Genomic DNA, 17,457 nt, shown 5'->3' on the forward strand with positions numbered 1-17,457 from the left:
CGAAAATCCTAGGAGAGGCAGGCAAGCAAGAAATTTTACAACAAATGTTCCGAAAATTCTAGTTCTCAAATCGTCTTCCGAACAGATATTTTCCCGAAAATTGCCGTGGGGTGCCCCTGTGATTTGAGCCGGGCAGTAAATATAAATAGTTATACTGTAGAACGGAGGAGATATTACCCTGCTAGCAGAGATTTCTTAATTTCTTGCATGGCTGTTAGCGTTTATGAAGTCGTTCACGTCTCATGTCAGTCGCAAAGTTAGTTTGCTCTGTTCGCAAGGTCAAGAGATCTTGGTTCTATCATTACTAACGTGTCCTCTACATTATTTGAAAAACTCTTTCTAGACTTTTACTTGGCAATTAGCTGTCAGCTATGGCCTAAGTTACCTTACACCTTGAAAGCACATTTACATTTACAGTCAAAACCTAGCCTGCGTAATAGGTACTGGTTTTGTTAGCGTGAAGGGAAGAATTTCGAAGACGCGCGCGCTCACGAGGGGAGAAAAGGAGATGAGGCCTCCTTTCCCCTTCACGCGCTCTCCTCGCGCGCTACATTGTGTATATAAAACTTAGCTAAAAAAATCAGGGGCACCCAACGACAATTTTCGGAAAAATATCTGTTCCGAAGACGATTTGAGATCTAGAATTTTCGGAACATTCGTTGTAAAATTTCTTGCTTGCCTGCCTCTCCTAGGATTTTCGAACATCTAAAAAACGGTATAATTGCCAATTTTTAACGGATTTTTACCCTAAAAAGGTCACCTAGAATTTTCGGGAGCCTTTTTTCTGGCTGAAATTTTCGAGAAGTTAAGTTTGGATCCCTATAATTTTCGGATCACTAGACTTTCAGGTAAGAAATCCGAACAGATGAAAAATTTTTAGGGGATTAAAATATGCCTATATCTACCGTTTAAATACTAAAATACGTTTAACAATTCTATGTTTAAGTGGTTTTGAACTATATTCTCGTTGGGTGCCCCTGAAAAATTAACTTGCAGGCTAGTCAAGACTGCTTAACTTAATATGTTGGAAGAAACGAGGGGATATTTGTCATGAAGTATTTGTCTGACACTTTAACTGAATATACAATAATTATTTCTTCTGTTTTAAAAGGTGTGAGTGCTTTGGCCATGCATCAACTTTCTTCTACATTGAAGGCAGTGGAAATCAAATTGGCCGATGTGTTTGCAACTGTCAACCGTCAACTAATACTGAAGGAGAAAATGTTAGTTACTTGATTTCTTGTTGACTATCTCAGTCTTTAACTCTCATTAGACTAAAATGAAATCATTGTTCATTCAAGAAAAATTATGCTCAATTTCATTCGTTACTGAAATACAGAAAAGTAATAATAGGGATTTTAAGATGTCACGCCGTCGACTTCAACGAGAACGTCAAAAAATTAATAGGTTTAATCTTCCGGGTACATTTCTTCGCCGTCACTGCACGACTACAATGTTCAATTGCCTAATGAGCGATTTGGATGATGACGTCTTTTTACTACTAAGACCAGAATTCATTTCGTTTTTTCTTTCATATATAAATGTGATAATCCTAGTGAGTTTTAAATAACCAAAGCCCTAATTTGTACAAGAAAGCAAAACCCTAAAGGATTCTGGTAGTAGTGGTAAAATGACACCATCGTGCAAATGCCGGCCTATTAAAATAATTTCACGTTTTATTGAACGTGTACAAACGACTGCGAACTCTCATTTGGCTACTCTCTCACCTTTGGCTACATGGGTATTTTAGGACTTCAACTCCAGGAGAGTTCGCCAACATTAATTTTATCACAGTGAGGGAGTTGGGATAATGGCTCTGAGTCACCGGTTTTTTTTTTTAAGTGACGTTTTCACCACCATCAATGTCTTGCATTGGTTATGAACTCCCTAATTGCTTGTGAAAGAAGGGCTAGTTTATTTGATGGTTTTCCTGTTTACCATCAATGTCATCCACTGATCGTGAATTAAAAGGGTCAACTTGAAATAAATTGTGAGGTCACGAAGGGGTTTCATTTGGATAGTCAAACAATTATAGGATTTGCTCGGGCCACAGACTCAAAAATAGTCGTAACAGACTCTGAATTTTAGCAGTGTCAAACTTTGGTTCTCTGAAATTCATATATTGATGAGTTATGTTAATCGTAATTTTTTTTCAGTGTCATCGTTGCAAGCCCTTATACAACAACAAGCCATTTTTACGAGGTGATCGAGATAACGCCAACCCCTGCATCAAATGCGAGTGTAATGATCATGCCAATAGCTGCATTTATAATCAGACCCTAGATACAAATCCCAGCTCACGCACTCTCGGGGGAGGGGGTGTGTGCATCGATTGTCAGCACAATACGACTGGCCGTTACTGTGAGATGTGTAAGGAAATGTTCTATAGGGAGTCTGGGAAGAGTCTGAAGGCTGGTGACGTTTGCACACCCTGTGGATGTGAGGGGCCTGGAGTGCAGCCTGGAAAGTTGGATTGTGTCAAGGTAGGTAGTGTATACAGTAATTAGCCTTTGTGGCAGTCGATCAGCGCGAACAAAGGGAAGACGTTTCTCTCCTTAAATGGCCAAAAATAAATGTTCAAGAAAAACTTTAAACGTAGGTTTGAAAGCCAGTGGAATTTGCTGTTTCTTTTGTGTTTTACAGAGTCAATCATTGTTGTGAGCTCGAATGGTTGGAAAAATTTTATTTAAATAGTTGTTTTACAGAAAAAGGTGACTTAACGGTTTACTTAAAAACGTTTGATAGTGGCCCGGTATGACAACTTTATATATTTTTTTTCCTGCTTAGTTTCTGTTACATTTGCACTTTAGTTTGATGAAATAAGTGGGAGAAAATGCTCACGTTACTTTCGGAATCGGCCCGTTGGCTCCTGCTCGCCTTTAAAGTGCTGTAAATTTATTTAGACTGCATCAAATCTCATCCTATAAATATCTTATACCAGCCTAGTCCCAATGCGTTTTCGGCTCGGTCAAACCCAGTCCCTGCTCTGAGACGTAATGTCACCGAAAGAGACTAGCCGACCCCCCAGGCTTTGTGCGGAAAGCAAAGAGAAAACGCCTAGGGACTGGGCTAATATTATACATCTCTTATTAGGATGATTCGAATTCAAGCGTTCTTGCTGGTCAGTGTGAGTGTAAGGCTTACACAGTTGGGCGTGAATGTGATCAGTGCAAAGATGGCTTCTACGATCTCAAAGCGAGTCACGCGACTGGTTGTGTTTCATGTGGGTGTGTGCTAGATGGAACGCGAAACAGGAACATTTCATGTGATAGCTCTTCAGGACAGTGTTACTGCAAGGACAGAGTGACAGGTAAACTAGCTTGAGAAAACTATTACCCCCACTGGTTTCTCGCGAAATGACTTCTGAGAAATGAGCGTAGAAATTCCATACTGATGATGTGTTACTACCAAGATATAAGTGGTGGTTCTCTTCAGATGAAGCAAATTTTTAGCCAATCAGACGCACTACCCAGATCTTGAATAGTGACACGTCATCAGTATGGAATTTCTACGCTCGTTTCTCAGACGTCATTTCGTGAGGTAAACAGTGGTGACGCCGCGAAGTAGCGGCTGTTTTCTCGACTACAGGTAAACACAACTTTTAGGTTCTTCTTTGTATCTATATTCTCTTTTTCAACATTGTTTGGGCTGGGAAATGCTGAAAGATGAAAGTTCCTCGATATAAGCGTGTTATTTAACATTTATCCTTTGAAGGGAATTCATAGAAAACCGATTGGTGTGATAATCAAGTTATAGTGGTTGTTGAAGAGCAAGTTTTGAAATGAATTTCCTGTTCTAGGTAAAGCAAAGGTGGAAGTATCGTCCGTAGTGTCTTGCAATATAAACTTGAGAAATATTTGTGTATTAAATACAAGATTTATAATTGCTTCTAGACTTTCTAAAAGTCCGTTTTGGTTGGGTTTCGCTACTCCAAAAAGTCGGCTTGTGAGGAAGTTTTCAAGTAGAATACACGAGACGATTCGCAACGGTGATTCTTAGCGCAATACAGTGTCGCAATATTGGAACAATGTTGCATCCATTCGAAATAATGTCGTAACAATGTTGCAACGGTATGTTGCGCTAAAATCCGTCGTTGCGAATCGTCTCCTATAACATCACCTTCTATAAAAGTTATAAATTCGCGGATGTCCGTTTCTATGGCAGTACATATATGTTACCTTACTCTTTACTGTTGTATATTTTACAGGTAGGACGTGTAACGCATGCAGATCTGGGTATTGGGGTCTTTCTGGACAAGACGCTTTAGGCTGTAAAACATGTGACTGTGATCCCTTTGGGACCACACCCGGAAGTGTGAACACGTGCAATTCAACTACAGGGCAGTGCTCTTGTAAGGAGGGTGTGATCGGAAGAAAATGTGATCAGTGCGCGGATGGCTACCATACTCTCACACAAAATGGCTGCACCTCTTGTAACTGCTCCGTGGAGGGAACGCCTCCATCACTCTTGGACAAGTGTAACAAAAACACCGGTGTCTGCTCCTGCAAGCTGAACGTGGAGGGCAATAACTGTGATCGATGTAAATCAGGATTTTTTAACCTGTCACAAAGCAACCCTCAGGGCTGTGAACAGTGTGCGTGCGATACCAAAGGCACTGTGGGAGGATCGGGACAGTGCGATCAGCAGTCTGGAAACTGTACCTGTAAGCCATTGGTGATCGGGCAGAGGTGTAACCAGTGTAAAGTGGGAACGTTTGGTCTCAATCAATCAAATCCCAATGGATGTGAACCATGTAATTGTTTTCCAAAAGGCACTATTGATGGCGACAGAAAAAGTCCAGGTAAGTACACTTCAGCTTATTTGTGCAATTTACGTATTATAGCCGTCAACTCTCTCTAAGAGAACACCTTTGAGACCGGCAAGAAGTGTCTGTGGGCGAATGATGTCCGTCTTATAGTAGTAAAGAACAGCAGGGATCAACTCTAGGTGTCCGTTTTACAGAGGTGTCCGTTTCCATAATTTGGAAAGAAATAATTTCAGGATAGTACCCGACTTTTTTAAATACCTACGCTTCTGTTCTAATCGAGCTTAATATACCAGGCCCCAGTTGTTTAAAAGGTAGATAATGCTATCCACCGGATAAATCTGGATAGGGATGGATAGCGCCACTGGTTTCACTAATACTCATCCGCTGGATAGGGATTTATCTCGTGGATAGCGCTATTCAACTTTGGAACAATTAGGGCCAGAGTTATAGGAGCTCAAATCCGCCAAATCTCACCCAACTATTATCTTTAAATCCTCTTTTTCCTTCCCCTCCCCTCCCCTCCCCTCCCCTCACGTTCAGCCAAGATGGCGTCAAAAGCGATGAAAAGGTCTCTTTTCTCAGTTATTTTCTTACTCGGTCTCACTCTACGGGTATTGATATGACAAAAAATATCGGAAAACTGCATGCTTTAGCCATAACCGCGTTAACTTTTCGCCTCCTTCTTTTTCAGATGAACTTCAATGTTCTAGCAATGGCCAATGTCCTTGTCTGTCCAGCGTGACTGGATTGCGATGCGACTCCTGTGTCTCTGCGTACTATTGGAATCCCTCGGGCCAAGGATGTGTCGAATGTCGGTGCAATAATGATGGCTCTGTTGGTAGAAACTGTAACGATACTGGTTACTGTACATGCAAGGCCAATATTGGTGGACGTCAATGTGATCGTTGTATCGCTGATTACTATGGTTTTACAGCTACAGGAAGGTACGATGTAGATTATTAGTGTTCTGAATCAATGTAAAAATAAAGTACCGTTGTTTTTCTTTCTAGCGTAAATATTTGAGGGCTTGTCTACCAATAGCCTCCTACCCAGGCGGAATTCACGGGGTAGGGAGGGGGTGGAGTAACGCGTGACAAAGCCTTGAGAACGTATGCAAAAGAGGCTAGATTACCAGTCGGCAGTTTTGTTTGGGAAATGAGCGCGTATTCGTGGAGAAATACCGGCCCAAGTGGCTAGCAAAAAAAACGGTTAAACACATTCTGACGTAGAGTCCTAACAGCTTTAGACAGCCGCGACACAGCCACTTTCATACCAAAACCTCTTTAACTCGAGCATATGTCGCTTTGCCTGCAGCTAAACTTCCTTTGTTATAATGCCTTGTTGTATTTACTCTAGCTGTATAGCCTGCAACTGCAGTGAAGCCGGGAGTCTGCTTAGTCAGTGCGATGAAAGCGGCAAGTGTACTTGTAAACAGAACGTGGAGGGAAACAAATGTGATCAGTGCAAAAGTGGAACAGTTAATCTTCAACAGAACAACAAGTATGGCTGCAGTGGAGGTACGTTAATCTTTTCCCACCGTAAATAGTTAAATTGTCATCGTCGACCCCTTCGCTTTTTATGAATCTGTCTGTGGTTATACAGACAAAAGGGAACTGTTAAACTCTTAATTAGTCAATAAGCCTACGAAATGTAACGTTGGTGTTAGCTGTAACCGGTATGGACTGCATTCAGTCATGTTAAACGTAAAATACCCACCTACCCTCCCCTAGTGTAGCATTCTGCTGTAAGTAAGAAGTTGGTCAGGTGTTAACGTTTGGTTGGGGGAGGGGTAGGTTAGCAGTTTCCCAGTATCTCGTGCAAGTCCGTTTGACCCGTACCTTTATCCACCCAGATTTATTTCAAATTGTTTGTAACATTTCAGTCTACCGTAGGTACCAGAGGTTTGTTTTCTCTCCCTTACGGCCAGATGTACGCTTTCGGCCGGGTAACTATAAAGACTTCGCCGCAACCGGAAACCGCGCATGAAAAGTCTCTGGCACTTGAGGGTGAATTTAGTCTTAATAATCAAAAGAAAATGACACATTTTTCTTGTTTCCAGTGACATTTCTTGTGTTTTCACCTTAGCTCCCTCAGAACAGCCGGCACCATTCGCAACAGTTCTGTCTCCTCGTTTCATAATGCTAACATGGTCCCCGCCTGACAATCCTAACGGCATTATCATACGGTACGAGCTCTACAGAAATGGCACACAGATCTACAGCGGACTGAATCGAACATTCAACGACACGTCACTGACCCCAGATACCGTGTATTACTACTACATCATTACCTACACGGAATCGGGTAATACGAGAAGTTTGGACGACGGAAGAGTATATCGGACCTTTCAAGACGCTCCCGGCGGTATTTCCCCACCGAGCATCACCAATATTCTTCCGCGAAATGTAACCGCGTCATGGCAGCTTCCCAGTTCACCGAACGGGCGCGTCATTGAGTATCGGTTGATTTCTACAAGTAGCAGAAGCTCAGTTGAGGTTATTCATTGCAGAGGTATTATTTTCACGTGCGGTGTAGGCGGACTCGTCCCTTATACTGTGTATAACTTTTCGGTGGAAGCGTGCACTAATGGAGGATGTGGTCGAAGTAATGTGACAACTATCGTGACAGCTCCGACGCTTCCCGACTTTCAGCCTTCACCCAATGTGACGTCATTTCCGGGAGGCAAAGCTGTAGAGGTGAAGTGGGACGAGCCGCCAGAACCAAACGGAAGGATCCTGCGCTATGAGTTGTACATGCGGAGCTCACCATTCCGAGGAGTTGGAACTTTGAAGTACAACAGCAACCCGGCACATGACTCTAATCCAGTACACTTTAGAAAGACCAACGTCACGGGGCTGCAGCCATTCACGGAGTATGAGTTCCGCGTTATCACCACTACTGCGCAAGTCAGCGGCGACCGAGCGAGCGACTGGACACGCCATAGAACTGGGGAAGGAAGTGAGTCATTTTATGTCACGTGATTGTTCTCTGTTGCTGGTCTCGTGTTTTGTATTGTTACATCTTCTAAAATTGTAAACTCGAAAAGCGACTTGGAGAACCAACATCAAAACTTGTCTTGCAGCTTTGGTTGTTTTTATTGTACTGCCTCTGGCTTGCCAGTCATCATAGTTACTGTCAAGCTAGCGGTGGGTCAAGCGTACCCCCGTACATTCTGTTAATGAATTCGTTGTTTGAAAATTGTAGCTAGTCGTTGCCGATATCAGATTCATTTCTTCGTCCTTGCAGACGTTATGAGCAGTCAATTCACACAGAAGGTAGCTGCTACAGTCTCTTTCAGCTCAGTTTTCTCAGGAGTTGAACTCGATATAAATGCTTTCATAGGAACTTTATGCATGCGATTTTTTCATTCGAATACAGAAACTATTATACAAAACTTCACTGCTCATTATGCATGCAGGGATGCTATGGTAGCGGCAACAACCAACGAATTCAATTTGCACTAACTAATGAGAGTGAACGTCACGGCTAAAAAACGACCTTAAATATTTTCATTTCTTACTTTAAACGTGGTCAAAAAATTTTTTTTTATTTAAGGAAAAGCGTAATAACTGATTTACGCCACTTGTTTTTTCATTCTTAGCTCCTCTTGGCGAAAGTGCAATGAACCCTAGTGCAAGTCCCTTCAACAGTAGCGCGGTCCTTGTTTCCTGGAGTCCTCCCCAGAACCCACAAGGAATCATCATACGCTATATTATTTACAAGTACAAGCCCCCTTCAAATACAACGGCCGTGGAAGCTACTATGGTAACTGGATCCCAGCGGCAAGGAATGGTAGATCAACTGCAGCCATATACAGAATACAAATTTACAGTGAGGGCCTGTAATAGCTATGACTGTTCAGGTCATAGTGCGGCAGCCCTTGCTCGCACAAAACCTTCAGGTGAGTGATGAAGAAACATTGTCATCATTTGAGGACTATCCGTAGAGAATATAAAAGCTTTTGTTACTATCTTTGCAAAGTGTGGGGGTAAGCAAGTATTCTACGAGGTGTGAGAAGTGTTTCTGCACCCCATCAATATCTCAATTTTCATCAGCACCCATAACCTTCACCTTCTTTTATTATAAAGGTTATAGGTCTTGTCTGGGTTCCAACGTCCCCCTGTGCGTGCAAAGCGCGAATGTTGGGGCGAGAGCACCCTTTTATACCCCTACGAGAGTGTTTTCTATGAAAGCTTCACAAGGCATCATACGAAGTAGGTGATGACAAAACATCCAGGCCTTCGTTAGGTTAACTTACATCCTGAGTTAGGGTTTCTCTTAAGAAAATTGCAAATATCTTACCACATCTTACTCAGAGTACTTTTTTACGCAACTTAACAGCTGGTTTTCCTCTTTACACAGCTCCCGAAGGTCAAAGCTCGCCGGAAGTCTTCTCAGTTGATTCATCCACAGTATACCTGAACTGGTCCCAACCCCAGACTCCTAACGGTCCTTTGCCACCGAGCTATAACGTGAGCCGAGCGTATTCAGCACTCCATCACCCTCCTCCTTTAGTGACGTCAGGAGTTCATTTCCCAGGCCTTGGATACTACAAGTTTCCGTCGAACTTTGTCAGAGCTGGCGCTGAAAACAACATCGAGCTTTGGTTCCGCACCCAATACGCGTTTGGACTGATACTGTTTCTGGTGTCCGATGGCTCTCAAACTGACATGTTAGCTGTTCAACTGCGCGACGGCAAACCTTGGCTGATTTTCGATAGTCAGGACGGTCCTGCTGCCTTCACAATCAGCGAGTCTGTGCGCTTTGATGATAACCAGTGGCATAATGTGAAGATAAATCGTAAGAACCGACGGGGAACGCTCACGGTGGATAGTTACAGTGCGAGTCAAGACAGTCCAGGATCAACTACTGTGATTTCCGCCGACACGGGAGTGTATATCGGCGGGCTTCCTCCATCTTTCGTTTTCTTCCGTCCTAATACTGGTAATTCGGAAATTTTAAGGCGCAATTTCATTGGTTGCCTGCGCGGAATCACTTCGGAATCGCAGAGCTTGGATTGGACTTCCGCACTGGAGGCAGTCGGAGTTGAACCGCAAAGAAATGGCTGCCCAGCAAGGGACAAAAAGAAGGCAGTTTTCCTCCGGGGAGGAGGATATATTGAGATAAACAGACAGACTACCGATGTTCTTCAAAGCAACATCTTCAGCTTCACTCTCAATTTTCGCACACAGCTTTCCTCCGGATTGCTTCTATTTGCACACGGAGCGACAAGTTGGTTCGCGATCCAGTTCGCTGATAATCAAGTTGCAACGATGTACTCGACGTCCAGCATGCACGGAAACCTAACGATTCAACCCTCAGCCGGGGAGATCTGCGATGGACGTTGGCATAACTTGACTGTCACTAACTTTCAAGTCGGCCAGCTGAACATTAAACTCGACAACAAAAATGACGTCACTTCCGGAATTAGCAACCTTCTGGTTCAGTCTGTGTACGTAGGAGGGGTCCCGTGGGGTTCCCAAGCTGAGAGGATTGCCCGGCAGGCTGGTGTGAATGTAGATACCTCGTTTGGTGGCTGCATTAAAGTCTTTTCTGCGGCATCAGAGATCGATTATCAAAGTGACGTCATGGACATGTATAATGCTGATCTTGATGGCTGTCTTCCTGAGTCCACGATACCGGTCAGCAGACAGAGGGGGAGCTGTTTGCCTTTTAACAGTTCTGTGGTGTATTCTGGAAAGAATGAGAAGTTTAACGATTCTTCAGTTGAAACATTCACCGGTTAGTTTTGGTCTTTTGTTCTTGTTGTTGTCGTATTTTTTGTAATGAGATAATTGTAAGGAGAACTTCACCCCTCCGCACCTTTCCATAGCGTGCGAACTCTCAGTTTTCAAGTCCATCTCAAGTTGGCTTCATATTTATGGCAGCAACTGAGCAACTCACTGAATCTTTGAAAATTGTTTGAGTGGCAAACACAACCAATAACATTGCCCCATAGACAACCAACGAATACAAAATGCAATCCACAATACTTAAACCTGTAAATGTGGAAAGCCACCTGTTTTCCTACACGTCCGTCCTGAACATTGCTACCGTTAAGAAAGAATCTCTTTAAAGTTTGCGTGTTTACTGTATTTAAAGGAGGTAAGATTTATGATCTGTTTACAGAAATTTTAATTCAATGCACTGTTGTCTTTCTTTTAGATTATCTGTACCGTGTAGAAAGCTATCATGCTGGAACAACAGGTTCGGCTAAAAGTGCGTGGATTGCTACCCGCAGCGGGCAAGGAGGTAAGATTGAGCTAAGTCACTTTACAGTAAAGAACCAGAAAGAAAAACCGCCGTCAAGTCATCTATAGCGGGACTTTTTAGCATCAATGTGAGTTCAAGGACTGTAAATGGGGTAGATTTTAATACAGAGCTCAGAAATTCCCACTACCACTATAAAAGAAATATACCAAAACACTTTTCATCATGTGGCGATTTTTTACATCTTACTTACCCGTATCTTGTTTACCCGTTAACAGCGCCAACTGGTCTCCAGGCTCCCATACAGCTGATTCCTCTTCCAGGCGGAACAGAAGTGAGAGTAACCTGGGCACCGCCAGCCCGGCCGAATGGGGTCCTTACAGAGTACAGAATATTATCTTACCGTGTCCACCCCCGTCAGGCGGTTCCTGCAGAGAAGGTTGTGTCGGATACTGGTGTCTTGAACACCACTGTCTCAGGACTTCAACCTTACACAATTTATGAAATAAAGATCCAGGCCTTCACGGCTGGAGGAAGTTCAGTGGGACCTGGTAAAAATGTCACCACTGAGGAGTCAGGTATTTTAAACATTTGGTTGTAAGAGAGTAATTTGTAGCCCCCCTTCATGAAGCTAGCTGAAGCTAACATCCTCTTTAAAATGATCCCATGGGTTTTACTCAAAGTAATTACTTAAGAGTTAAACAAACGTTTTTATTTCAGTTCCAGCCGGAGTTCAGGGTCCCTCAGCTGTCCGACGCCCCAGAGAACTTGAAGTGTCCTGGGCCGAGCCTGCATATCCCAATGGAATTATAATTCTATATAACCTCACACTGGATGGGCAACGTGTGTACAGTGGTTCAGATAACAACTTCACAATATCAAACTTAGAAGTTTACACCGAGTATGCTCTGCAGCTGACCGCCTGTACACGAATTGGCTGCGCCCAAGGCCCGGTGGTGCGCATAAGAACAGGAGAGTTACCTCCGGAGGGGGTAAAAACCCCAAGGGTAATAGTCCGCGGTAGAACTGAGGTGGAAGTGAACTGGGAAGTACCGAGCATTCTCAATGGGGCGATTGTGCGTTATGAAGTACTGTTTGCAACCAGCGATGTTCTGAGTGCTTATGTCTCGAAATTCAATGCCACTCCAAATGTGTTTAGCACCGTTGTTAGAAACCTCACCGCAGGAACATTATACTTTGTTCGAGTACGCCCCTTTACCGGAGGAGGCGGAACCTTCAGCAATGCGACCCAGGTGAGAACACACGAAGATATCCCCGATGACATCCCAGCCCCCACCGTGGTGGCCCTTAGTCCTTATGCTCTATATGTGATCATTCTGAAACCAGACAAACCCAATGGGATCATCACGCGCTACGAACTGTACCAAGACAGCATTGTTGATCCCGTGCTGAACGAGACGCAACTGTCAAATTACACAGCAAGTGGTTTCACCCCGTACAGTCGCCATACCTTCCGTGTGCGAGCGTGTACAGCTCAAGGCTGCGCCTACGGTGCCGTAGCGGTTGCCTTCACAAAAGAAATCGCACCGAACGGAACCGTTACCCTGACAGCAAGCATCCGCAATGCTACAGCGGTTAATGCTCGTTGGACACGCGTGGCAGTGCCCAATGGAAGGCTATTCTATAATTTGATGATCCAAGGAAGTTTCATAGTGCCAGGCTCCGCAGAGCTGAGAACAGAAGAGCGCGTTGAGACAGGAATTTCTGTGGAAGATGCTGAAAAAGATTTCATATACAATGGTCTCATTCCCTTTAACAACTACACCTTCTGGGTGAATGCGTCCAATTCTGTTGGTTTCATTCTTAGCAATAACGTTACTGGTTCTACTCCTGAAGGAGGTAAGTCACACTTAAAGTAGTTCCTTTCTGATCGAGACAGCATCGCAAGATACGAGCTGTATATAGCTAAAACGTGACTCGCTTATTTCTCTTCATAAAAATTGTTTCTGACACCGTAATCGCCCTGCAAGCTGAATCTCTTGGAAAACAGAAATTCACAACAAAGTTGTATTAGCTATTCAACTACGTTACACACATACTTGTTTCATTGAACTTCAGATTTGTCGCACGTTGAAGTGTTTGCTGATTTGCACCTTTACACTGCTTCAATATTTTGCACTCTTCTTTGTCATTATATTTTCCCTGCATACAGCTTACATTATTACGCTTAGTGCAACAAAAAATAGAACGAAACTGATTAATTACGTTCGTGACGTTTCTGTCAAATTCCCAGAAGATATTTTTTTTTCACATGGGACAAGGTTACCACCATGTGAAGAGTCTGGGCCGGTTGTTAAAGTTGAGGTTTACAACAAGTGTTTGTCAAAACTGTGTCCTATCATTTTCAATTTCCCGATGATGTTTATCGTAAATAGTTTAAGGACAGCATACATCGTTCACTAGAAAAGCTGTTTATCTTCTTGAAATAATCCTTTACGAACAAAACTGTAAGTCCCGTCATTTTTTTAACGGAGGTCCAAGTTGGCTATCCTTGAAATAGCCGACCTTGTGTTTCAGTAAGCGTATCAAAATCCATTTAAAACTTTAATTTCAGTTCCTGGCGGTTTGAAAGCACCCAACGCAACCGTATTAAGCTCCACCTCAGTTCACGTCTCTTGGGAGCCACCGGCCTTGCCTAATGGGATTATTCTCGGGTATGGACTGCATCAGAGCGGCGTGCCAACAGTCTTGTTCAGTGGACTGGGATTCAGTTTTACCGTTACTAATCTCCAGCCTTTCACGATATATGAATTCCGAGTCAATGCCAGCACTATTGCGGGATCTGGGTTTAGTCCTTGGAGTCAGGCCTCAACCTTTGAAGACGGTAAGTTGGTACCGTGGGGGAGATCCTCTCCTGATTAACACTTGGAGATGCTCTCCTGATTAGCACTTATACTCTGATAATAATATGCTGAACTTAAAGATCATTTAACCATGGATAATAGCAGCTTTGTCCTAAATAAAGAAAGATATGCCCTTGCTTTTATTAAAATCATGTTTTATGGCGCATTAGTTGCAACGATGAGGAGAATTATTTGCGTTTTGGTCTGAAAAATAAAACCGACTTTCGGCTAGGAGTGGATACGAGAGAGGGTGTTTAGAATCACAGATAATTTTTTTTCGGTTCTGTCGCTTCTTCGTCAAGCAAGCAACATACACACATTTATATAACTGAAAGCATTATTCTACACTTTTCCCCGTATTCTATTAGTTCCCAGTGCTCCAGATCCACCGGTGTTTAGAGACGTCGCCTCAACTTCACTGACAGTGAAATGGGACCCACCTGATCCAGCCAATGGTGTGCTTCTGCGTTACGTCATCTACCAAAATGGCACAGAGATCGCAAGAGTCACTGGAAACATCACCAGCTACAGGGTGACTGGTCTCCAGCCTTTCACGGTCTACGTGTTCAGGCTGAGTGTGTGTACAGCGGTCGGTTGCAGTAACAGTGCGGACTCAGCGCCTCAGCAGACCTTAGAATCTGGTAATATGTCTGAACCATTTCAATCCCAAAAGTGACCAAAGTAAAAATTTCGAGAAAATCTTTCACATTTCGTCTTGTAAAATGTTTAAAAACAAATAGTATTATGTGAAAGTACTGCTAGATAGGTTTCATATGAATGGTCTCACCATAGGATTTTGTCCACAGACTTCAAAGTTATAACAACTCTACAAGACTCCATAATTTACACAGAGTGAACTTGAAAGGAATCTTGAGTCATCCAACACGTCACAATTTATAAAAAAGTCGAGCATTTGAGCTCATTCAATCTTGAAACGAGAGTTTTGGTCTAGCTGAAGTTGCGAAAGAGGTCTAATGCTTGAGAATATTTCCAGATTATTTCCAACAGCGAACTTATGATGTTCATGCCTACCTATTACACTAGGTCTAAGGATAAGTTATCTATTGATAAATTCAATGTCGAGTCGACTAAGAGACCTCTCTTTTATAAATGGGCTACCCGTTTTAAAGATTGTATATAATGTTATTCCAGTTTCGTATATAGTTTTATCCAAGGTGTTATGAACTTGCCAATGATATGGAATGCTTCGAAAGAGGATATTTTTCTACCCATGAACAGATCCCATCTAGAGCGAGCAGACGACTTCTACTTATTTCCGTGATGTAGTAGTAAGAATAAACAGCCTGCCCGAATAGAAGCAGAAATGGAATCAACCTCGCTACCAGGCCTTGCTCTAGGGAACTTGAAGAAGAGAGACCCTGGGAACGAGGTTGAGACGAAAAGTAGACAAACTCAAGATTTATGACGTGCTTGTTCTTGCAGGTCCCCAGGGGTTATCTGCCCCAAGGCTTTCATCCCCCACGGGTAGAACAGTAATAATAGAATGGGACCCCCCTGCAGTACCTAACGGTGTCATACTGAAATACCAGATTCAGCGGCGACTTATGTCTGGTGGAAATCCCTCGGTTATTTCTGAAGTGAATGCTTCTCTTTCGCGGCGATATGTGGATAACACAGTACAGCCGCTGACTGCGTATCAGTACCGCGTGATCGCGTTTAACAGCGGCCCGGGGGATCCGAGCCCGTATAGCAACGTTACTACTGGTCAGGGAGGTAAGTGCGCGTGCGCATGTCGTAATGCAAAAGTATATTTACTATAAACCTTATCATCCTGTTCCAATTCTTACGTGGCAATGACGTTTGATTTTCACTTTTGTTAGCAGTCAGTGCCCCTACCACATCTGTTCTGGATTAGACAAGTACTAGCCTGTGAATAGAATATAGCCGTTTCTCCACGCTCCAAGACGCTAGCGGCCAGAAGCGAGGAGAAACGGCTGTATTTGTAGGCTAGACAAGTATCTCTATCATGTTTTAAATCTGTGCTTTCATTCAGGAAGGGAGAGTGTGAACAACTACATTTTGTCTGCTTGGCCCACCAGTGAAGGAGTTTTATCAGGTTTTTATTACTGGAAACCCAAATTTCAAGATTCCTCTTCTACTTAAAGTATTTTTTAATATTCCAAATCCTTGAAATAATGGAAACCTGAACTACTCGTTACTTGTAGCATGGTGGTAAGGGGGATAGAGTAACAGGGAAAAACTTTAAAGTTCGAATTTTTGGCGGAAACCGCATGCTGTGGCATAAGATAAGAATGGCGGTTAAAATTAATTTTAAGAATGTGCCGTTGACATTTATAAAGGAAACTCGCCTGGGCTTGACGTGATTTGTTCTCTCCTTTTACAGACCCCGAGGGAATCGCAGCGCCTTCTGTCCAAGCGCTCAGTCCATACGCCATAAATGTCAAATGGACCGCACCCAGCGTACCAAACGGCAACGTAACACGTTACATCATCAGAGTCATACATCAGCAAACCTCTCGCAACGTCACTGCTGACGCGCCATTCAGTGTTAACGTTACGTCACTGGATCCGTACATTCTGTACAACGTCATTGTCAGCGCATGTACAATTGGGGGATGCGGTAGCAGCTCACCGTCTCAAGTCCGTACACATCCCGCTGCACCTGAAAATCAGCCTGCGCCCATCGCGCAGCCGCTGTCGCAAACGGAAATGCGCGTGAGCTGGGATCCACCTATTAGGCCGAACGGTTTGGTAGAGGGGTATGTGCTGTTCAGGAGAACAGTCGAGGACCTGGTTACCAATAACATTTCTTCACCCACTGAGTATACACAGGTTTTTAAAGGCGGGGCCCTACCGGGAGATCGGGTCATCAATGATGTTCTTTTAGGAATCTACTCATTACAGCAGTACAAGGTTAGTTATTACAGAAAGAATTAGGCAAGTTCTCTTAACTGACGTGATACAACTCACTTTGACTCTGAAGTTGACTACCGCACAGGTTGTCGAAACGTCAGTCACTGTCAACAACAACAACAGTCCCATTCAGGACTACGTTCAACCGGACGATCATACTCACACTACTTTTGAAATGACTCCTGTGTTTAATCCTTTCACAGTTTCCGTACTACCGTGTGGCCCGAAATTTTTGCGGGACTTTATTTTTTGCGGATTGACGATTTTTTGTGTTTTGCGGGAACTAATTTTTGCGATTCTCAGAAAGTACCCAGGATTGAAAATATTTTCGTTTTTATCGAGTACTTGCAATAGAAATACATATTTTCAAACAATAAACCAGTATTTCGTTGTATGCCGTTTTGTTTCTGAATGAAGGAGACAAGTTGTGATTGAACAGACACGATTTCTTAGTACTGTATTTTTGTGTAGCGAATTTAAGTAAGGGAATATTTAATCTAAAGTCAATTTTTGCGGGAAAACGTTTGCGGTAATTTTTATTGTGGGGACTTATTTTTGCGGATCGCTGGAAAAATCGCAAAAATTAGAATCCGCGCAAATTTCGTGCCACACGGTAGTTTGCAAAGGATTATTTGAAGTCTTTACAAAAATGTAAAGTTTTTTTCTTCACCACTTCTTTCAAGTTTGGCGAACCTTAACGGTAGTATGCTTTCCCAGCCT

The 17,457-nt window shown here is 43.2% G+C and overlaps 1 protein-coding gene across 1 annotated transcript in view; it reads left to right on the forward strand.

The window, feature by feature from the left end:
- Positions 1-17,457, forward strand: part of LOC140942766 (usherin-like) — a 39,798-nt gene that overhangs the window by 6,113 nt on the left and 16,228 nt on the right. Inside the window, exons 7-22 of the mRNA XM_073391755.1 lie at positions 1,112-1,223; positions 2,157-2,483; positions 3,094-3,310; positions 4,208-4,801; positions 5,460-5,712; positions 6,125-6,285; positions 6,854-7,726; positions 8,370-8,669; positions 9,131-10,510; positions 10,934-11,020; positions 11,257-11,556; positions 11,699-12,838; positions 13,554-13,823; positions 14,211-14,483; positions 15,286-15,576; positions 16,208-16,737. Coding sequence (XP_073247856.1) covers positions 1,112-1,223; positions 2,157-2,483; positions 3,094-3,310; positions 4,208-4,801; positions 5,460-5,712; positions 6,125-6,285; positions 6,854-7,726; positions 8,370-8,669; positions 9,131-10,510; positions 10,934-11,020; positions 11,257-11,556; positions 11,699-12,838; positions 13,554-13,823; positions 14,211-14,483; positions 15,286-15,576; positions 16,208-16,737 — 7,108 coding nt within the window. The remainder of the gene's footprint in view (positions 1-1,111; positions 1,224-2,156; positions 2,484-3,093; positions 3,311-4,207; positions 4,802-5,459; positions 5,713-6,124; positions 6,286-6,853; positions 7,727-8,369; positions 8,670-9,130; positions 10,511-10,933; positions 11,021-11,256; positions 11,557-11,698; positions 12,839-13,553; positions 13,824-14,210; positions 14,484-15,285; positions 15,577-16,207; positions 16,738-17,457) is intronic.

This window comes from Porites lutea, chromosome 7 (genome assembly GCF_958299795.1).
Source record: "Porites lutea chromosome 7, jaPorLute2.1, whole genome shotgun sequence".
Taxonomy (NCBI): Eukaryota; Metazoa; Cnidaria; class Anthozoa; order Scleractinia; family Poritidae; genus Porites; species Porites lutea.